The following is a 23,334-nucleotide window of genomic DNA, read 5'->3' on the forward strand; positions in this document are numbered from 1 at the left end:
GTGACAGAAGATATATGCGACAGAGTTTCAGCATCCTCTATCTAAAATGAGATCATTACACTGGTACAAAATGATGGCATTGGCGTTTGACCGTCCATCAAACGCTACCACATGGTAGGACACAATCAAGATCCTTCGCGCCCACTGGCAATGAAACGGTCATGATTTATAGTAGTCACGTCTGCTCCTAAGAGGGCATCCTTCAAAACGGACGCAAGCGACGGCACAGTTTTTCAAGAAGAGAAGAGCGCAGTCCATAACACTTACCAATTAAAAAGATAAGGCTGGACATTGGAGGGCTCTTCTGTCAAATCTCCTCACCTCTGGAGAAATTAGTCGTGGCGTTGGACAGTCAAGGGACTGATGCAAGTCCGGCTGCTGACATAGCATCCACCACGCGGGCGGCGTGAGGTCAGACGGTGGCAGTACAGCCTCTGCCGGCGTGCCAGCCCCAGCCGGCCGGCTCTCGCGGCCAGCGCCGGCCACGGGGAGCGGTGTTGGTGCCGCGACTGGACGGACGCGGCGGCGCCTCGGCCTCGGACTGGTCGCTGGTGGGACCCGGTAGTGCCGGCCTGTTCAAGCACTCCATTGCGTGGTACAGCATCGCCAGATCGTCCTGCACGGCGAGGTCCGTCGTGAGTCATGGGTATTGGATGGGCAAGGCCATCGGAGACGGTGAGAGGATGGGGTGGACAAGACCACTGCAGACGGCGAGAGATGACATGCGATCGGGAAAAAATGTTTGAATTCGGATTGGAAACGTTTTCAGCGTTGATTTAGGTTTAAGTGGAAGCAACTGCTTTCTGCGAAGGAATATCATGCTGTATTTGGCCTTATATATACATATATATATATATATATATATATATATATATATATATATATATATATATATATATAGCAGACTGTTATATATGTAAATGCATGTACATATATATATATATATATATATATATATATATATATATATATATATATATATATATATATGTATATACATGGAATACTCTCACCTATGCTTTCTCACATGCATGCCTGCATGTGAATGCATTTGTGTGGCATCATTCTCGGGTACATCATCATTTCATAGCGGTAAGTGTTGGCTCGCGTGCACGAAAGACCACAAGCTATATGAATTATCTTGCCCAATAAATGACAAATAAATGGAAACTGGCGACAAGTCGAAGATAACAAAGCAAGCAATTAGTCTCGCGTTACCCGTAACTCGCCTGCATCTCGACAAATGGGGCCTCTTTCACCAAATCCGGACGCCAAAGCTAGTTCCATGTCCCATGCATCCCATGCTTTATTATTCAGGCCATTACTATGCCCTTATTTATCACAATCATTACTTTTTTACTCACACGCTATTGTCATACATTGCGGTCATTGTTGCTCAGCCATTACTGGCCTTCTCGCCATATTGTCACCAAATGCGGGTCATTTGTCTTCTTATCGAAAACTCCCACGCCTATCACAGGCTATTCATGAAGCCCAGGGACACAGTTCTTGTACAGGCGGGAGCGGACGCTGGAAAGCCCAGTTCCCCAAAATATGCACCCAGACACATCAGCATTGAATGTGACGCAAGCAAAATCCCGGAGGAGCACATCTTGTTGGCAGGGCTGACCATGTGCCCCACTCGCTTAACGTCATAAATCATGTTCAGCTATGTCTGTCAGGGAGCTCGTGACCAATGCGTCGTTAACGTCTCATGCTGAAGCATGCATTAACATTCAGTACACGGTCAGACAGCTTCCATCATTCTTGAGCTGCATGTGCTTACACAAAAGGTGAAGTACAGAACGCGTTCCACCGAATATATATGTACACGCACACACGCACGCACGCACGCACGCACGCACGCACGCACGCATTGCCCGCGCGCGCGCGCACACACGCACACACACACACACACACACACACACACACACACACACACACACACACACACACACATATATATATATATATATATATATATATATATATATATATATGTATATATATATATATATGTGTATATATATATATATATATATGTATATATATATATATATATATATATATATATATATATATACATAGGCATACAGCCAACAGTGGGTACACAGATTAGCACCGATGACCATCTGCGCCGGTGGCGAGCACGCACCGGTGTCTGCCAGACTCCTGGGCGTCTCATGTGACACATCTTGGCGTACATGTAGACATCCACGGCGTTCTCGCTGGCCAGCTGTTTGGCCAGTGTGGTAAGGCAGCAGAACATGGCCGCCTCCGTTCCGCCAAACCTGACGCCACACGCAGCACACCCTCCGTCAGCGCCGATCGACACGGAACGCGTGGCGGATCTCAACTTGACCTCTCATGACCTGGAGCCTCGCTTGCTGTCCCAGACTAGGCACTGAATTGGGTACATGAATGAATCACAGAAAAAGTTGATTCCAAAACCGACACCATGAAAACTGCATCGCAAGTATGGAGGGAAGAGAACGGATAACAAGGATAAGTGGATAGATCCATAAATGCACGCGAGGCACCATATATGTCTCGCAATTCCAGGATACCTTTGAACCATGAGCTGTGCTTTACCACCTACACCACCGCTAGGGATAAATCCCCGCCACACGCGAACCACCCTCACAGAACGACGACGTTCACAGACCGACGACATCACAAACCGACGACGTGTTTATTTGCGACATCCTTCCACCACTAACCTGTCAACCACCACCACCGGCTCGGCCTGGCGCCGGGCGGCGGGCCGCAGGAGGGCCCGCACCAGGCGGAGGGGCGAGCCCACCTCGCCCCCGGGCCACTCGGGGCTCGCGACCAGCCGTACCGCCGCCTGGCGGCCGTCGCGGTCCGACCGCAGCGCCAGCTCCAGCGGCGCGAGCGCCGGCGCCGACTGCGGCGGTGACAGGGGCTCCGCCAGCTGCACCCGGAAGAGGTCGCCGACGGCGTCGTCACCCGACACCGGCCAGAACCGCGGGTAGTACTGGCGGGTGTAGGGGAGCTGAGATCACCACCAGCGTCACAGGGTGAGAAGGGGGTCCAGAGGTGTTGGTGCAAAGCCGGAGGAGGGGAACAGCGTTGAGGTTCAAAAAGAGTGGTGTGGTTTGAACCGGAGTTAGAACCATGGTGCCTACAAGCGATACTGATAATTGCAGCGGGAAGGAGGCCCTCCACAGGGTATCCGGAGCGGGTGGGTGTCGTGGAGGGGTGGGGGGCGCCTAAGGTGGCCCGATAGTGTTAGGTGAGTGATATTGCTCTCGCAGATCACAGAAGTCACCAGGAGGACATCGTGTGAAATGCTACGATTCCTTAACGATGCTGCCATCGAAATCACGTAGCATCAATCCTGCCTGCCTATTCTAACTGGCGGGCGTCATCTCTTCCTCCCACTTTTCATATGACGTCACCATTCAACCATCCTTTCCACCTCTACCGGTTTACATCTTCTCACTATATTTAGGATACCAGCTATATTTGTACAGCAATGCCACTCTTGTTTTCCGTTAAATACAACTGTTCAGTATGAATGAGACGAATATCGCGTCCAGATCTGCAGGGGCGATGTCACACTTCTGTTCCCTAAGATCAAAGGGAAAAGTTTGACCCATTCTGATGAGTGTCCACCACTTTGCGAAAGGCAGGGTCTCCGAAGCATGTGATTAGTCCTACTCCAAGAGTTGGTTCTCAGATTCGATCGTACCTGCTCGTCAATTGGAGAGAGGACGACCACGGTTTGCACGCTGTGCTCCCACACCATCCGCCAGAAGTCATCTACCGTGTGCGCCAGCGGATGCTGGGTGATGATGAACTCGCAAGGCCTGTCGTAACCTGCGCAACATCAGTCAGACAACGTTAGTCTAAAACGCAGGGAACAGAACATGCGGCAAATAATATGACATGTCGGAAAGGCAAAAATAATTCAATCGCTGTGAAATATTAGGAACCTAATCAGCATGAAACCGTACAGTTTATTTCTGAATATGCAGCACCGATCCAGGGCTCCAAAGCGGTCTCGCTTGAGGTTGCCGAGTCGCCTGCCCTGCCCGTGTCTGTCCGATGTCAGACGTACCTGTCAGGGGAGTGGCGTTGATATAGTCGCTGCCCTCGACCCCTGGCAGGAGCGAGAGGTTCACCCGCCACCGGTCCAGAGGCAGAAACAGGCCGCTGCGATTCCTCGCCTGGTTCTGCCTGGCTGACGTCATCTCGTCCGCCGACGGCCGGTATGACGTCACCAGCTGCTCGGCACGGAGAACAAGCACTTCTGTGCGGCGTGCCACCGGAGCGGCCGCGCAGACTCAGACTTACAGAGAACTGATGGCCATCGGGCTGACCACAGCGGTGATAGCAAGCCAAGCCTGACAGAGCGCCTCAGCAGCACCGCCGGCACCCCCGGCTGGGTGACGCTGTTAACTCACGGGGGTCGGTCAGCACCGGCCGGCCTGACGGCACGCACCTAGCACCCGTGCGGCGGAGGCCACTGACCTGATACTGGCGGTCGAGCGTGAGGCCGGGGGTGGTGGCCCGGGTCGCAGGAGCGTAGCCGGTGTAGGCACTCGCCGAGCCGCGAGGCCGGCACGTCAGTCTCTCCCGCTTCCAGCGCCTCCAGCAGCGCGTCATGCACGAACACGTACTGCTCCTCCGTCGGCACCACGGAGCCGCGCTGCGTGCCGATGTGCTTCAGGAAGCCGAACACGTTGACTGCGCTCCGGAGCCTCAGCATGCTCATCATGGCGTCCAGCACCACGTAGACGCCGGTCCGATCCGCACCGGCTCTGCCGAGAAATGAGCAAACACGGCGCTGCGTTGCCGGTCCGAGGCATAATTGTACTGGCGAGACATGAACAAACAAGGGATTATGGCACTGGTCCAGCCCACACCGGGACTGTCGAAGCACGAACGAAAAAAAGGATCGGTGGTGCGGTCCGACTTCCATGTGGACTACCACCGGGACACTTGCATACTTGAGGCTGTGGTGGCGGTCCGGGCCCCACCTGTGCTACCGGAATACCAACATACCAGATGTAGTGGCGGTCCAAGTTCCACCTGTGCTACCGGGATACTAGCATACCAGATGCTGTGGTGGCGGTCCGCGCCCCACCTATGCAACCGAGTCACCAGCATACCAGATGCTGTGATGTCGGTCCGAGCCCCACCTATGCTACCGGACGCAAGCATGCCAGACGCTCTGGTGTTGGTGCGATCTCTAATTCCGCGCTCCAGCTGGCCATGGCCTCGGGCGAAGCGATTTACACGCCTTTTGTGTTCTTGCAAGCCGTCCATTACCTTCGAACAGGCCCACTAGACATCGCATAATCGTACCTGTTGCAAGCCGGCCATTCATGCAGCTTACAGTAGACGGCTTTGGGTAAGTCCAAACATTTTTGCAACATGCAAGAGCATCATGATCTGACTTGATTCCACAAACAATGTTGTGCAGGGAATCTTGTCTGGAGCACAAATCTAGCAAAGAACTACGTTCAGCTCGCAGATATTACAGCTAAGGCTTAGCCGATTGGAAAGCCGCTGAGGGACAGCAGGACAACGCCAGAGGATTGGCTGTCTAGCCGATCATTCTGAGACTATCGGTGGATGTTCATGACATCTGATCCCGTCAGGCCTTAGCCTCAGGATGAGGGGTTGTGTCTCGCCAAGCTGCACGCTCCGAACACCTGGGTCCGCGTCCGCTGCACGTTCCGGACACCTGGGTCCGCGTCCGCTGCACGTTCCGGACACCTGGGTCCGCGTCCGCTACACGTTCCGGACACCTGGGTCCGCGTCTGCCGCACGTCCGGGACACCTGGGTCCGCGTCCGCTGCACGTTCCGGACACCTGGGTCCGCGTCCGCTGCACGTTCCGGACACCTGGGTCCGCGTCTGCCGCACGTCCGGGACACCTGGGTCCGCGTCCGCTGCACGTTCCGGACACCTGGGTCCGCGTCTGCCGCACGTCCGGGACACCTGGGTCCGCGTCCGCTGCACGTTCCGGACACCTGGGTCCGCGTCTGCCGCACGTCCGGGACACCTGGGTCCGCGTCCGCTGCACGTTCCGGACACCTGGGTCCGCGTCTGCCGCACGTCCGGGACACCTGGGTCCGCGTCCGCTGCACGTCAGGGACACTTGGGTCCGCGTCCGCCGCACGTTCCGGACACCTGGGTCCGCGTCCGCTGCACGTTCCGGACACCTGAGTCCGCGTCCGCTGCACATCCGGGACACCTGGGTCCGCGTCCGCTGCACGTTCCGGACGCCTGAGTCCGCGTCCGCTGCACATCCGGGACACCTGGGTCCGCGACTGGTGTCGCTCGGGATCGAGGTTTACGTGAGCAACGCAGATAGCTTGGCTCATTTCAAAACCGAGAGTCTTGTTGCCAGGAATAGGGTCACTGACGGAGACTGTGGTCTCTTTTCCACCCGGAAAATGAGCAAGGGCGAACTGGGGATTAGCCGCAGAGTTCCATCTCTTCGACAAGAGGTTCATGTTTTGAACATTGGGTATGACGGCCCAAAAGAAGGACCCTGGTGTGAGAAGCTATGTGAGGACTGAGCAGCCACTAGTTGAGCAGTGACTGACCCTGAGTGACACTGAGTGACACTGAGTGACACTGAGTGACACTGAGTAGACTCCCATGACGAACTGCACGCGTTATTGTACATAATAACGAAAGAATGGAGTGCAGTGCATCCTCCTGCAATACCGCTCCCACTGCTGAAGTAGGAGACTGCGGGATATCAGAGCCCACGCCCAGGGCCACGGTCTTCTATATAACACGCTATGCCACCCGCAATAACTGTTGCTGTTTATGTTGCATGACCTAGTGGGTCGTGGTCGTGAGTCGTGACCTCACAGTAAGCGAGGTTACAACTATTCAAGAGCGCCACACATCAAATGCACCAGGAACGCTCCCGTTTTGGAATGTATGTGTGTAAGCACAGCACAGCACGGCACAGCATAGCACAGCACGGTACAAATAGCAAACAACTGAAGGAGGCCGACGGCGACTGTGTTTGCTGTATCAGCACACGGAAGCGATGCAGGCAAGCGTGAAAATTAATCGGTGTGTGCAAACAGCCAGCGGCTGCGGCTGACCCAAGTAAGCGGTCCGAGGAGCCAAAAGGACTGAGTGGCTTTGACTTAAAGTGCCTGAACCGAGCTATGGACTGTAGCACGCAAGCAGAGTCTATCACTGAGAGTGCAAAATTACGAGAGCCAACAAAATGCACCATTTCTACCCCCCCCCCCCTCCCCGAGGTGACGGATAATAATTGTGCAGATCACCTATGCTTTCTAAGCTGACAACCACACACTCAGTTCTACAGACAGAAAGAATATGCTGAGTATCATCTGCTGACACACTCTTCTTCCCCAGTAGACAGCTGATTTCAAAAGTATAAGGGCGAGTTCGAATTTCCTGCGCAAGCTGCTTCTGCTCTCGATCGCGCCCAATTTCTTTGAGTTGAATCTGAATGACGCTGATCTCTGGCTAGTGATCAGAATACAGCGACGCACAGTCAGTGGTGTAATTTCCGTAAAGCTTCCGTGATAACATACGCGTCCTTCTCCACTGCTGAGTGCCTCTCTTCGCTCGCATTAAACGTTCTGGAGGAGGCCACGGGACGACGAGCCTGATTTAGAGTCGCAGTCGTTGTTGTGTGTGTTGTATCAGTCCGAACTGCAAATGACATGCTTTCCTGGATGAGAAGCACTAGCACATTGCAGGTCTATTAAGGGGTCTGAAAGCCTGCTCAGTAATTCCAGATAAGAAAAATGATGTGACACGAAGTTTTCACACGTAGTTGGGAATCTACAAGTAGAAGTACTAGTAGTACGAGGACATCCCCAGAGTCAGACGTAGCCAGCCCACGTTTTCGGGAAGACGGCACGCCTGGAAAAAACCGTGTCACTGGCAACAAACTTGGTGTCACCACTGAAGACAGCATGGCCCGGGATGCTCATCCAATCCACCGAGAAAGAGCACTTGGAGTTGAGCGTTAAGCCCGACTTCTTGGCAGCCTCTGAGAACTTGGTGAGATTGGCGTGCTGCTCTGCCGTGCTCTGACCACAGACGGTGGTTTGTTCCGGTAGCCAAGTGTATCAGAGACCCTGTTGTCTGCGCCCTGTGGCGAACCGACTCATTATGCGTTGTCCATTCGTGACACCGACTGCACGTTTTTCGTACGTGATACAGTAGCTGTTTGCATGCCTGGAAGGCCGTGAAGGAATTGCCCTAATGCCGGACCAGAAACCAATAATAGGCAGATTAGAGGTCAACGACACCGACCAGGTGTCGTGCCGCATGACCGACTAACATACTGCGCTTTGAGCAGTGATATCTAACAGGCCTCGTCGAGTGGCTGATGGCCTGAAAGTAGTCTTTGTGGAGTGGGTGATGGCCTGAGAGTAGTCTTTGTGGAGTGGGTGATGGCCTGAGAGTAGTATTTGTGGAGTGGGTGATGGTCTGAGAGTAGTCTTTGTGGAGTGGGTGATGGCCTGAGAGTAGTATTTGTGGAGTGGGTGATGGTCTGAGAGTAGTCTTAGTGGAATGGTTAACGGCCTCAGATCCGTCTCACCACACGCCCTTCATGTCGTTCATTTGTGGTGCCCATCGAATGAGTTGGCCGGGGAGAAATGCTGGGCTTGAGGATGTCGCCACCCAGCAGTTGTCTCGCTTTGTTGTACAGGACCTCCCTGTCAGAGGCGCAGACAGTTCGACTTGGAAGCGAAGAGCGGAACAGGATCGCTGGGTTTGTAGTTTGTAGTCCCGCGGGCACTTGGGCTTCGAGACAGATTTCATTAGGGACTTTTTAGCTTATTGTCCTTTTTCCAAGCCATCTGTACGCGCAGTTCTGCTTGCCTAACGATTTGTTTGATTTTCAAAGCGAGTGCTCACCCGTGCAAAGTATTGTCAAGAACCCATCGTTTAACAGGACATGTTCTCGTCTCCTACCACTCATCCACCATGCGTTTTATATTGATTTCCTCTTCCAACATTTTACTTAAAAGTCACGGAGAATATCCATTGCCCACAGCAAAGTCCGTATTTGGTTCATGCTCTATCTTTCCTTTTCACTGCTCAATAAATTATTTAGAGCCCTATGGAAGCCACGAATTATATTACGTTTAGTGGCAGTTAGATGCGCAAATTAAAAGCGCAGAACTGTATCAGAGTTCTTGGACTTAATTAAGAGCTTCGTTACTAATGTTGTGCGGTTCTTCCTCCTTTGTACCGTCACTAGCGTACTCCAATATGGGCCCCTTTTCGTCCCCTGCATGCTCCATAGCAAAGGCAAATTTGGATGCTGGTTGTTCATAGGCTCTAAAGATTCTTCAACGGCATGTTGTCTGTGTGTCCATACTCAAGCATTATCATCGAGAGAAACAGCCTACCTTCGCTTTCATGCCAGTGATAGTCTCATTGACTCGTGCGTTGCCATATAAATTGAGTGTTTTTAGTGTTATTTTTAACCGTGTTCTTTAGCAGCTTTTTCTTCGGTGAAAACTGAGTAGGAACCCAGTCCCTCAGGTAGAGGCCGAAAAAGAACACCACAGAGCACAGTTAGCGGAAAACTTTCGTTCAATACCATCAAAGATCTAAGGCCTAGACACGGTGGAACGTCTGTGTGTCATATGGGTTGTCTAAGGATCACAAAGCTGCAGTGCCCCTTAGACCCGACATATCTGCGTGTGGTAGTCCTACAGAAAAGCTTCGTGTCTTTTAGAGAAAATACTCAACTAACTCTTGAGGTTTGTTCCCATTTATTTGTGGGACACCAGAGACTTTTAAAAAAGGCTTTCCATTATTCAGAAACAGAGATTGCCAGAGGGCAGTATTGTCATTAATGTATATTTCGTCAATTTATATGGTGGTATACCAGTCAGTGAGGCTAGCACTGCCGTGAAAGTTAAAATGCACGAACATTTCCATGAAATTGATGCTGTCGGTCTATAAAAAAGAGATCTGCACTTTTTAGAGCAGTGTATTCAGGATGATGTTCTATCTTTCGGGGATGATTACCATCGACAGAAATTGGGTAACAATGGGGAACCCATGTTCTCCTCATCTTGCGATAGCATTTTTAGACTAATTTGAAACGAAAGCCTTGGCTTCCAGCTGGTTAAAACCAACTCTCTTAGCTATGCTACACATCGACGATTATGCTGGGGCATGAACGCACGGACAGCGTGCCTTTGAATACTTTTTAGGGCTCATGAACAACCAGCATCCAAACTTAGCCTTTGCGATGGAGCATACATGGGACGGAAGGCGGCCATATTTGGATGTAAAAGTGACGGTGGAAAGGAAGAACAATCGCAAAACGTAAGAAACGGAGCTCTATATAAGCCAACCAACCCTGGTATAATGCCCCACTGCAAATATGTGCATCCAATTTCCTTTAAGGATAATACAATGTCTAACAAGTTCCATAGGGTTTTAAACAACTCATTAACACGCGCTCGATGGGCAGTCAAATTGACCCCCCTCTCCCTCCAAAGGTTTTTTGGAATGGTTTCCGAACGGCGTGGTGTAGCCACGCCAAATTTGGCATGGTTGTGGACGATCAAGTAGCCAATCGATTGACATGCAAATATTACATTTACCTTTCACGGTCGCCGGTCTGCAGCAGGTCAGTCAGGCCATGAATTTAACAAAGTCATTTTCTATGGAATTGTTCAGCCTGATGCAACAACGGAGCGCTGCACGAAGCCATACATCTCTGAGACGTTTTCTTAAGTAGCAAAACAATTTAATAAACAAATGTCATGTACGTAGGTTTAGGTATGATGGTCATACCAAGGTCAACTTCAGCCTGTTTTATTACTCTATGGCTTGCTGTATGAGTCTGGTGCTCATTTAGAGCTTATTGATGACAGGAATGTCATCATTCATCTTCCATGGACTTCGTAAAGCTCATTATAGGTTACTGACCTAAAATGATCAAGGTCAAAACGTTGCTTCTAGGAACATGCTGCAAAGCGTACTCTCTGTCGCTTACTCAAATGCAAAGCTCAAGGCAGTCTTGTATGATTTTGGTCACCATTACCTTCGAAAGATCAAACAACGTCACTGACCTTAAATGAGCATGTGAAATTTTTCTTAGGACAGGTGTCTAACTTCCGGGACACTTTGGACACCAACCTGGAGTTTGACCTTGTTTGACCTTATTTGTCCCAAAAGTAGTCAGGAACATAGGAGTCCCAAACTTTGACCCAAGTGAGTTTCCGTACAGGCCGACACACCCTGCGAATTTGGTGTTTACAGTTCTCTTACGGGGGCGAGTTAAGCAGTGAAAAGGAGAGAAAGATCATAAGCCAAATATGGACTTAATTGTTGGACAATGGATGTCATCCACAACTTTCAGGTAGAATGTTGGAAGAGGCAAAACGTCGAGCGCGTGGAGGATGGGTAGTGGGAGGAGGTGACACGTCCTGTCGGACGACGGGTCCTCAACACTAAATAAATGAGCACTTCCTTTGGAAAATTAAAGATACCATTAGAAAATCAAAGCTGCGCGTTCGGATAGTTTGAAATAATGACAATCAACTAAAGAAGTCTGTGATGAAATATCGTATCTCGAAGCCCAAGTGTGCGGAAAAAAGGGGCTTGCGCGCAAAAAAAAAAACGGTTTACGAAATTAAGCGTAAACTGTGAAAACAGAGGAGGGACATGGTCTACGTCGGGAGTTTATGCGCCCTATCCGTTTAAAGTGTAATGAACACCTGCAGGAAGCTAAAACCAAAACAAGGAGCACCCCCTTCGGTGACGATTTTTTTGGTGGGGGGGGGGGGGCAAAACACGCTCAGGCGGAAATCCAAGAAGGTATGGACATTTTACCCTTTGGAGAGCTAAAAGTCGACTACAGAATACAGGACCATCCAGACAGGGAAATATGTGAATATATTCATGCAAAAGGTCGGCGACCAGAGCTCAACGTCCAGGGCTCATCATGGCTGATTATGCGAATGTGATAAGCACCCTGCTGTGTGATGCGTGCTAGCTTAAAATCGTTTACATGCATGAGTGGTGCCTGGCAGTGATGCTTTAGGTCTGTTTAAATGAAATCGTTTGCACGCATTAAAAATTTCGTGGCGCAAGCAAGCAAAAATTTTCGTGGCGCAAATCGCTTGTATTGTGAATGAAGCGTGATGCGTGATGACTTTTTACCTTAATTCGTATGCACATACACGTATTTTCGCGTATTTTAATTCTTAGTTTGACGTGCACTGCATCGTAGCAATGGTTAGCAACCGTTGCTTTTTAAATCCCTGGGTGCTGGTGGCCAGTAAAAACTGTGACTCGCTGTTCAAAAACAACTGAAAAATGGAGTAGGGCTGGCAGGCAACTTTAAATTAACAACTGCTATTCCTTTTGATAAAGGTATGTTGCCAAAACATCAACACATCTTTCTCTTCATTTCCCTGTTTTTTTAAGAGGAACAAGGCTATTACTACTGTCTGATCTATATGCATTGTTCCGCAATTGCACTTGACATCTTCCGTAATCATGGGCATTGCGTTTGTCTGAGAACTCATATATCATCGTCACGAGATCGCGTCTCACAGAAAAAAAAATCAAAATCACCTGTATCCAACAGCACACTTTTCTTCCGGTAGTACCAATATGGACAGGTACACTTGACAGGCAGCTGCAGCGCACACTGCAGCAGAGAACGTTACAGCCAGTGCAAGTGCAATGAGTGCTGCAGATGTCACATGTTGCGAGAACCGACGCACGGTGGCAAAATGTGACACGTGCTTTGCTTTGGCTCGCTTTGCACACATTGCTCCACGTGCGGGATTGATTGGGAGCGGATGCCGATTGTTTCCATTGCAACAAACACTTAACAACAGATACAGCCAGTTCAGGCACCTGAGGATGAAAACGTTCCTCCATTCTTGCCCCAGATCTGAATTGCTGTTGCTGGTAGCGGCATTCCGGGACTCGGCTGTGCTGCAAATGAATTACAGCTCTTCTGGACTTAGTCTATGCTTGAGGCTTATGACTGATCAAATGCAGTCCAGGGATGTGAGGTGACTGTTCATGCTTTCGTGTTGACAAGGCAAACAATGGGGAACTTGAATTACTCTTAAAAGTATCTTGAGTAGAGTCTGTGCAATGCTGGTCAGCGGTTACATGTTTCTAGCCGCAAGTTCCACTCAAGCCTTTGAGGCATTGCAGAAACTCATCTATCGAATCATCGCATTTTTGACGGCGGCTCACCAACAGGTAGCAGGCGTGTGCTTTACTCATTGGTACTCTATTGGTTTAATCATTCCCCAGCTGGGTGACCGGGCGATGTCGAAGTAATAAAAAGGTATTTAGAAGTGAGACAAGCTCCAAAAAAATTGCAGGCCGCAATAATTTTCTGGACCAATACCGTTAATACGTACGAAAATCTGCCCCACCAGACATTGCACTTACTTAAAAATACCAAATGCAAACAGCACGATGCAATTTACAGATTTGCGATGAGATGTTACACGCCAGTCTCAGCATATTCGGGAAGAATCTTCCCACGAGAGGGGTCGTCCCATTCTCCTGAATCGAGGCTCGACCAGCTGACCAATCAGTGGAGTCACATGTCCCTCCGATGTACAGCAGTATGGTTCCTCCACCGGCTCGGGCAATCCTGGAGCGGGCGGCTCGGGTGCTGAGTAGCCGAGACCGTACACGACGCGAGACGGCGATTGGCAAGTGTACCGCCAACACCCGAAAACCCCTGGCTCAGTCGAGACCGCTCACTTACAGAGATTGATCTTGCCTCATATTCAAAGTCATGCCGTAGCTCTGCTTGGCAGGAAACTATCCGTTTGAAATCGAAGGGCATTTCAGATGGGATAAGTGGGACTCTTCGGGTGAAGATGTTTGCCTCCTCAGCCTTGTTCGTCAGAAATGTCGCCATTTCAGGGGTTGGGAATTCAGGTTTTCGTAAGAGCATGATGGGCGCGTCTTGTTTGAACACCAAGCTGTGCGGTGAAATCATAGTAGCCCCAGGCTGCTGAGAAGCCCCAGTAGGTAGTTCACAGCGTCCTCTGGGTTTGGGTTATTGTCTAGCGACGACTTGCAGGTCCTTGTCTCTCCGCGTTGCTTTTCCAGAAGCTTGCAGTTCTTATCAGCAATGAAGTCGGTCGTTGCCAGGATGACTTATTCGCTGAGCAAGGTCGAGTCTTGGTTCCAGGTCGATGAGGCCATGACCGAGAAGCCGTCAATGAGTGCTCTCTTTGGAACCATCACCCCGGTTGGGTTGACAAGCTCAACTGGCCGCTATATTCTGGTTTACACTCAATCGGTCTCCTCGCGACTGGCCGATACACATTCGATTAGCACGCGATAGCCGTTTTACTTCATTCGACGACCTCCGATGACCCCATTGGGCAAGTTTACTTGCCCCGCATAACGCGTCATGGTTCGATTTGGACCAAAGTGTAACACAAACCTTCATATCGCCATGCTGATTGAGAACAGATGGTACTAGGGGGTTCTACCACTGGTGGTTCTCGAGCCATGGGATCAGACGACAGGGTTTCCCATGTATTATGTCAGATAGATGCCTCGGAACGTGACTATGGTAGCATTGTAGCTATCAGAGTGGGGAGTGTATTCACGAATTTTCCGTGATGTATGATGCATAGGCACGCTCAGCCCATATCCAGTAAGTGGTATTACTAATGAGTAGTTGGTTGTGGTGCCTAACAACTCTCAGGAATTATTTTGGCCATTACCTGGCAGCGCCACTTGTGTCGGGATTTATTTTGAATTAATTTAAATATATATTGTTTACTAAATTGCATTATCTATTTAAGCCGTTGCAGGCGCTAGGACATGTCCATGCTCCCTACAGAAATGAGGTTTATTAATCTGAGTAGTTGCAGAGAGCCAAACATTCATGCGGCATGCGATAGGGAGCCTTGGGCAAAGTCGTACGTGTTTGCAACCGCATGGATCCAGCAATCTGACTTTACTCCGCAAAGGCCTGTCATGCAACGCACTACCTTTGGGAGCACACGACGAGCACTCATTCCTTATAGTCTTATGGGACAAAAGCCGACCAATGAACAATGACAAGCATACGACAAACATGAGTTCACAGACAGACAGATTTAAACACAGCTCGTACTGATCAGGATGGAAAGATAACAAGGCGCCTGCAGCCAAGTTTGAGAGCCCCGGGCACGACACCGCCCGCTGCTGGTCCCGGACGCGTGCGTACCTGCAGTGAATCAGGATAGGCCCGGCCCCGTCTCCGCTGTTGGCGGCGGCCGTCTTCCTCACGAAGCGGAGGATGGACAGGGGCTGGTCGGGCACACCCTCGGCCGGCCAGCTGGTGTAGTGGTACTCGTAGATGACCCGCCCGCCGCATACGGCTCTGCTTTTTTGCTGCGGCAGTGCCCGCCACGTTGGGAAGTGTGCGATATGTAATGCTCTATTTGAGTACGGTAAACGTTCCGTCATTTCATCCCGATGCAATGTGCTAAGCATGAAGGTCAATAGGTAACTTACACTGTATGCAAGAATTTCATAGGGCGACACTACTCGTTGGTGTTAAGTTCATAGTTCATAGTTCAGATAAGTTCAAGTCAAGTTAAGTTAAGTTAAGTTCAAGTTCGTTGGTGTCATGGTTTCCGATGCACCTGAAGGAACGTACCTTGGCGTGCTTCATGACAAACTTCCGTACTGTATACGACGCCAGCCGCCGTGTTTGCAGGTGCTCCACTTCTATGAGACCGTGCGTTTCCTTTCCGTCCAGGGGCCAATATTTATTGTACGTATTCTGTAAAAGGCGTATCATATCAAGTACGTACTACAAAGAATCAGCTCACTACGGTAAGCGAATTGAAGTTGGGCTTGACAAAAACATAACGGCCTCGCGCTTCACGATTTCTCTCTCCCAGCAACGTGACGGGGTCTTAAGACGAACCCGGTTTTGAGTCGAGAATGCTCACCACCTAAGAACACTTGAAACTGCTTGAGAACGTTTCAAGCATGCTTCGACATAATTTCAAAAGGCTTTGTGTTACGTTGTTTTCATTTCTAAGTTAAATTTCTCGAAGTCGTCCATTCTGCCCCCCCCCCCCCGCAAAAGCTCATCACCCCAAATAGCGTGATATTAAGACATAAACCAGCTCTCCTTGACATTTCAAGCACACTGTAATATCGATCAAAGTGAGAGTCACGAAGGCTGTGGCATGGTCGGCTAATGCTGCCGCAGACACACCTCTAAATCTACTCCTCTAAATCTACGGATCCTCTAAATTCCGCCCTTCGGATACAATATGTGATAAAACCATGGTTGAGGAGCAGAACTATAGCTTGCATCTGCGGCTTGCTCGGGTTTAACCCACCGGCCTCTTCATTCATGTCACTTCGGAGTCAGGTAGATCTAGTCTGTTGACTCTACCGAACAAGCATGGTCGATCAGGGTTGCAATACCCATGTGACATTACTGGGACTGGCATTGAGCCAAGAGCATGAAGACACCGAACTAGTCGGTTCTACCCACCTCAGCTGTTCATGTGCCTACTCACAACTGCTACGTTACTTTCATGCGCTCCAACGGAGGTCATGCTGTTGTCTTATCTATCGAGGGTTATCTCTGTCACAGGTTATGCTGAAGCAACTCCCGGACTGATGCGTACTGGTCCTGTACGTAAGTCAGTACATGCTGACCATGACCTTCGCTTGGCGCGTACTGACCCTGTTTCGTTCCGCCTGGCTGGTGATCATGATGACGATCTGGACCCGCTGCTCCCAGATCAGGCGCCAGAAAGCCGCCAGCGAGCCAGTCAACGGTGTCCGGACGCCGATGTACTGGTTGCGGAAGAGGAAGCCGTCGATGTAGTTGGCGTCGATGTGCTCTCCCTGCCGCTGACCGGGCAGCGGACGCAGAGGCACCAGACTGTGGGCATCTGGTCAGAAGCACAACAGCGTAGTTGACTGGGCAGTGCACAGGTGCCCTGGTGTGGGCGAACCAAGAAGTTTGCGTGGTTCCTGTTGCGCAGATTGACCAATGGAACACGAATGATGGATGAATATTCTATTCCGTGCATCAGTGGAAATGAAATGTCGATGAACCCTTCAACGCACAGTATGCAATACATCCTAGCTTTATATATAGCGTGCGGAGCCACAGGTGTGCCAAGTGAACGCCGTTTGAGGCGCGGAAATCTGGCGTTGGAGAACACGAGAGCCCGGCGGTCCCTCCCCGCGAGCTGCTGCGACGAGCGGATGGGACGGTCTGCCTGCTGTCCTTCTGTCCGGCGTCCGGCTATCGCAAGCGCATCCACACCGGCCATGCGCATGTGTTGAGGCCGACCGCTGGCTGTGACTGCGCCCCTTGCCGCCGGTCCGCTTAAGCAGACGCCACAGAGATCCAATGGCGTGGGGGAAGGAGCTGGCGATGAAGAGGACACCCCTCTTCCCTTCGCCCGGACCCGACTACCAGTCAGCTGGCGGTCGGGCGGCGCCACGTCGACAGAGGTCTTCAGTATGACCTTAGAGGTGGCGCGACAGACTGCTCCTCGTCATCTTTCGGAGCCATCAAGCAGCCGGTGTCTTGCGCGAAGCGTTCCTTAAAGGCGCGCGGCGACCCACATGCATGGATTTTCATGCGGACGTTGCCGGGGGTAAAAGCCGCTATGTCCAGTCCGGGCAGGTTCCCTTGACTGATGAGAAAGATACGGGTCTGACGCTAGGTGACCCCGGCTTGCAGCCGGGTCCGCCCGCGGGAAGGAGGACGACCTCGTCATCACTCCTTCTTTTCTCCCACGGGGACCGATCCTTGGAGCGTCTGCTCGCATGAGCCCGTGACTAGACGCGTCGTCGCAGCCAGCGGCCCGCCTCAACACATGCACGTAGCTGGTGTACGGATCGACCAGCGAGAGCCGGCTGCCGAGCGGTAGGACAGAGGGTGCGCCGTCACAGTCGCCCGCCGCAGCGGCGCCGGTGTGTCGGCCGGTGTCGCCGCTGTCGGCGCCGGTGTGTCGGCCGGTGTCGCCAGTGTCGGCGCCGGTGTGTCGGCCGGTGTCGCCGCTGTCGGTGCCGGTGTGTCAGCCGGTGTCGCCAGTGTCGGCGCCGGTACGTCGGCCGGTGTCGCCAGTGTCGGCGCCGGTGTGTCGGCCGGTGTCACCGCTGTCGGCGCTGGTGTGTCGGCCGGTGTCGCCAGTGTCGGCGCCGGTGTGTCGGCCGGTGTCGCCGGTGTCGGCGCCGGTGTGTCGGCCAGTGTCGCCGGTGTCGGCGCCGGTGTGCGTCCTACGCCGCCAGGCGCCCGCGCCCCAGCCGGTGCCTGCACCGAACACTTGAGCTCCGTTACAAAACCTGCTACGGGGCGGTACGTGTGTAGTTAAACACCAGTCTTGCAGAATGATTACGCGTACTCTACAGCATGATAAAGGAACAAGCATGCTTACATGCGTTGATGTCTTGACACCTGTTTTTCTCAGCAATTGTAGTCCACCCCAGCTGCATGCTGTGTTCCAGTATCTCTTCATGCTCCTTATAAAGACCTGTAGAGGCAAATGCAAAATGTGATTGCACTAGTGGTCATTTTCTATGTAATGAAGGCTTCCCTCTTGTAATAAAATTAACACCTTTCTTTTTTCACCGCTACTGTCCTCTTCAACAAAACTGTTCAGTTTCCAACAGCGCATTCAGTGAACTGTCATCCCAAATATCTCGATCAATGCTGTTAATCTGCTGAATGAATCCATTCATCCTTGATCCACATGCTATTAGCCTTATCCGGTTTACTACAAAATTGTCCCGTCTATTAACGCCATCAACCCGTTTACTGCTTCATTCACGTGTCTTAATACTTGCACTGTTAACTGATCACAGTTGTGTCACCCGTGCGCTCTTCACAGCAAATGCCCTTCTAGGGAAAAAGGAGCCTGCGCTTCAGGATCCGTCCCTAAATACGGGTCACCGCGGACCAAACAAGCATTATATGAGCATTATCGCTGGAAATCCCGCCTCATGATCCGTATACTGTCTTGAATGGACACGATAAATGGCACTGTTTTTCTGGAAGAAAAGAGGGACTCAGATTCTTTGATCTGGCAAAGATCCAAATGTGGCTTTGCTTTTCGCGACGACAATTGACTGCTCTTATTTCATTAACCCCTACCCTTGTCTCGTTTGGCAATACCCCTATTCTGCTGACTGCACCCCTGCCCCGCTGTACCTTCATCTGAGTTGGCGTGCAGGTTAGCCACGTGTGCCGAGAAGGCGGCGGCCGGGACTGGTCCGGTGCCTCCGCCCGGCCCGCGCCGTTCCCAGTCGGCGGGGGACGTCACTGGCACACGGACCGCCGCCGGTCCGGCCGTGGAGCCCCGCGACCCCGCCACGTAACACCTGCCGGGTATAGCGGCTCATGTGTGGCTGGAGTGGCACGCTGTAGGCACACTGGCTTAGTTAATGTCAGCGTGCTGATGGGGCGGGTTTTTCAGGTCCAGATTAAACTGCATTCAACGATCACACAAGGTTTGATGTGCTCCAAAATGCGGGAAAACACACGCATCCCTTGCCAAATAGTCCGAAAGTGTATAACCTTACATCTGCATCCACGAAGGCCCCAGTTCGGAGGCTAACTGTGCCGGACAGCATCCCTCGCCTGTGTGCCGGTAGGCCCGCCTCACCTCCAGATGGCCAGCGCCGCCAGCGCCAGCAGGAAGGCACAGCAGGCGCACGCGATGCCGGCGATAAGGCCGGCGTTGAGCGGCGCGGCGCTGCCCAGGTGGCGCCACACGCTCCAGGTGGCGCCAGCGGCGCGGTCGCACTGGCGCCGGGCGCGGCCGGCCAGCGGCGCCGAGGGCGGCGACAGGAGCAGCGGCACCGAGCGGTGGAGGGAGCGGGCCGCCGCCCGCACGCGGACCTCGTACAGCGTGCCGGCCGTCAGATTCGACAGCAGAAACTGAGGAGGAATGGTCAGAGTATGGGCTGGCCAGTGGAGACCGCAGGCATCGGTCACGAGAAACCGGAGACGGACATTATCCTGGATGGAACTCAGGAGACTTTCTTGGAAGACACGCTATAGAACGTGCCACTTTTTTCTTTAAACTAGCTCGGCTTAGGATGGTTGGAGGTCGTCGCTGCGGTCTCAGACGTCTCCTTTCCCTGGCATGGCTCGCTATCGATCGACGGATGATTGTTTGATGATGAGTCTCTCCCGAGGCAGACAAAAGATCGCAGTGAGCCACATACCTGCATGCGACAGATGATGTCCGTCAAAAGACAGAAACAAAATGTAAACAATGTGATTACTATGTAAATGACCTGTGTAAGCATTTTGTAAATAACCTGTGTAAGTATATTGCAAATGACCTGTGTAAGCAGTTTATAAATGAAAACATACAAGATTGAAATATGTCATGGCGTCCTATTCTAGCCTAGCATGGGGATACCAAACCAAGACAAGTAATTCTCTGCTGATTTCTGTCAAGACCCACAGCGCGGCGCAGTGTCTGCAGTGTTCTCCCTCTCTCCATACCCACCTTTCCCTCCCGGCCGACCGGGTCGGCGGCGACCGGCACCTCCGTGATGGCTGCCGCCCGCTCGGCCCGGTAGCTGACCAGATAGTGGTGGACGCGGCCGCTGAAGATGAAGCTGGAGTTGGGGCTGGAGCTGAAGCTGGGGCTAGAGCTGGAGCCGGAGTTGGAGCTAGAGCTCGAGCTAGAGTTGGAGCTGGAGCGCTCCGGCGGCCGCCAGGTCAGCAGCAGTGCCGCGTCCGGTCGGCACGCGAGCGAGGTCAGCCGCGGTGCCGCCGGCGCCGACACGTCGGTGGTGACCGCGAGCGCCGCCGACTCGCGGCCCTCCATGCTCCGAGTGAACGCCTTCACCGTCACCGAGTAGTTGGTGAACGGAACTGCCACAGGCGAGGTGGGAAGTGGACTCTTACTTTGGCTACAGCGACAGGACGAAGACCGGCTGGTGGATTGCTGGCCTGGTTTTTTCTAGAGGAGTGTCATAAAAGCCGCACAAAATATGAATACCGCAGGCTGTTTGCAGTATCGCTGAGTGTTTCAGCTGTCAATAAGCGACACACAGGACTGCATTGCGGCGCTTGTCGCCGTGCTGTTCACACAGTGCTTTGAAAAATCCCGATTGGTAATGTGGATGCGGTGGTAAAATGTTCATGCAGTTTGGTGTGATTTGCAAATGCAACGACATAAAGACCACCGTTGCGGACAATTTACGCACAGCATCACATAACGAAATGACAAGTGAAGACAGTCACCCATTTGCGTCCACTCCCTGCTTTAGGTGAAAACCGACAAGCATAGAACGTTTGTCAGAATAAAAGCCATCAGCCATCCGGTAGCTTCTCACCGAGGTTCCTCAGCGTGTACTGCGTATTGTCCAGGGGCAGCCGGAGCCAGGTGGCGTTAGTGAAGTTGCCAGTGCTGATGTAGATCCTGTAGCCCTCGATGAGACCGTTGCGGCGGCTCGGCGGCAGCCAGGAGATGGTGACCGTGGTGTCGGTCACGTTCAGGACGGACACCTGCCGCGGAGCTTCAGGAACTGAAGCAAAGTCCCGAGGCGGGTCAACGTCCTCCGCAGGCCAAATGACGCCAAATTGCTGAAAACGACTGAATCAGAACAGGTTATTCCACGTCTCACAGCAAGAATATGTGGACCGTTTTTCGAAACCGTAGCAACCTTCAACTTGCTAGGTCTTCCTGGATTGTGCTTGAGCTGGCAGCAAAACAGATCCAACTATTTCAAGCTGTCTCGTAGATCTTGTCTTGTCGGCTACCAAGTCGCGATGGTTGTACCAGTGTGTTAAATCCAGGCAACTTTGATTGCAATGTCGTGGCATTGCATGACCTTTATTATCATAGTAACATGTATGGCATCCAAACTGCTACTCCTTGCGCAATATGTGTGAATCAACATCGCAAGCTAAATTATTGGAAAGGTCGCTACATCGGATTTAAGCAGTGCCAAAGGAGTTGAGCTACATGCGTGTTCACATTACCTCCTTCGTCCGTAGTGACAACGACGGTAGAGCTGGGGCCCAGGCCAGCCGGGTTCTCCACTTGTACGGAGATGAGATACTGGGTGAATGGACGCAGGCCAAAGATGGCGTGACTCTGGAAATGGCGGCAAAAAAATGATCTGACCATTTGACACTGCACGCGTAAATCAGCTGATACCGCAGTAACGTGAGGACGTCTGTCGGTCAGCTGGCGTTGGCCGAAGATCAAGTTGGACATGGGTAGATGTTTGATGGTTATGATGACACGATGTTACGGTTATGTTTGATGAGGCGTGGCTTTTGAAGTTATTTATAAATTTTGTGACCGCATGTTGGTGGTGAGTTCAGGGCGCAAGTGACAAAAGCTACTTGTGCGTGTCGAAGGTCGCTCACACGGGCGTGTCACCCACATCGAGAGAGGGGACAGAGCCCATGGCTCCACCCATCGCGTCCCTCCTGGTAGCAGGGATGGTCATCTTATTCAAACGGTTTAGGCCTTCCTCGGTTTGGACCACGAAACACAAGTTTGCACACTCCAGACCATCGGTTGGAGAGTTAGGTGCCGGATTCCGGTGACACCTCCGCACCCATGTAAAAATTTCAGCTGTGCTTCTGTCCTCCCGTGGCACCAAGATACCTCCACCGCAGTTGAAAACCCCCAAACCTCGCGTTAACGCGCTTAGACTCCGATTCCAGTATCCTGTTCAAAGCCCGGCCAGTCACTCTTTTTCTCACTGACTCCCCGCACGAGAAGTAAGGCACTTGGTTTTTCAGCTAGCGGGAACGCATCGTCTGTGACCCGGCATAAGCCACGCTGGCTCGTCCAAGGCCGCCCCGAGCCCCGCCCACTTATTCGCAGCTGACAGGGAGACTTCCTTGAAGATAGGTCTATTCTGTTCACCCCACCCCTCGGCCTGCACTCGCCTGGATTCTCTCGTCCTTGATCCGAAGCTCTTTGGCGCTGTCTTTGGCCGCGCCACGCTCACGGTAGGTGATGCGGTAGTACTGGAACTCGCCGCGCAGCTCCTGGCTCGACAATGGCCTCCAGCGGACGCGCACCGAGGTGGAGCTTGTGTTGTGCGCAGCCAGGATCGCTGGCTTACCGGATGGCGCTGCCAGTGAGCGGAGCCGACACATATACGTCAAGTGATGTTTGTCGCGGCTTGTGCGCGACGGCTAAATGTTTTAGAACAGGCGGAGGTTAGGCTAATTAATGATGAAATCCTAATCGTCACATGCTGCACATTGATATAAAAGGGCCCGTTGTACACTTTGAGTGACATCAGACGTCGTTGGCTTAGAAGCCGCGATCTACCGTTGTGCAGTCAGGCTATTCCAAATCCCGATGACAGC

At 52.0% G+C, this 23,334-nt stretch overlaps 2 protein-coding genes across 2 annotated transcripts; both read right to left on the reverse strand.

The window, feature by feature from the left end:
- Positions 1-412: 412 nt before the first annotated feature.
- LOC119107401 (tyrosine-protein phosphatase 99A) lies at positions 413-19,720 on the reverse strand. Its single transcript, XM_037230834.1, has 12 exons — positions 19,643-19,720; positions 19,189-19,358; positions 18,416-18,511; positions 16,704-16,915; positions 15,655-15,780; positions 15,220-15,386; positions 4,498-4,787; positions 4,085-4,276; positions 3,716-3,843; positions 2,721-2,848; positions 2,156-2,291; positions 413-616 (listed from the first exon to the last, which is right to left on the reverse strand). Exons 3-12 carry the CDS (start codon positions 18,471-18,473, stop codon positions 413-415), a joined length of 1,641 nt encoding a protein of 546 aa, XP_037086729.1. The 5' UTR covers positions 18,474-18,511; positions 19,189-19,358; positions 19,643-19,720.
- LOC119107402 (neuronal cell adhesion molecule-like) lies at positions 19,639-23,118 on the reverse strand. Its single transcript, XM_037230835.1, has 7 exons — positions 22,906-23,118; positions 21,982-22,096; positions 21,333-21,524; positions 20,778-20,868; positions 20,498-20,645; positions 19,886-19,917; positions 19,639-19,732 (listed from the first exon to the last, which is right to left on the reverse strand). The coding sequence occupies exons 1-7, from the start codon at positions 23,116-23,118 to the stop codon at positions 19,639-19,641; spliced, it is 885 nt and encodes a 294-aa protein (XP_037086730.1).
- Positions 23,119-23,334: the final 216 nt, after the last annotated feature.

This window comes from Pollicipes pollicipes, unplaced genomic scaffold, assembly GCF_011947565.3.
Source record: "Pollicipes pollicipes isolate AB1234 unplaced genomic scaffold, Ppol_2.1 Scaffold_6686;HRSCAF=7923_pilon_pilon_pilon, whole genome shotgun sequence".
Lineage (NCBI taxonomy): Eukaryota > Metazoa > Arthropoda > Thecostraca > Pollicipedomorpha > Pollicipedidae > Pollicipes > Pollicipes pollicipes.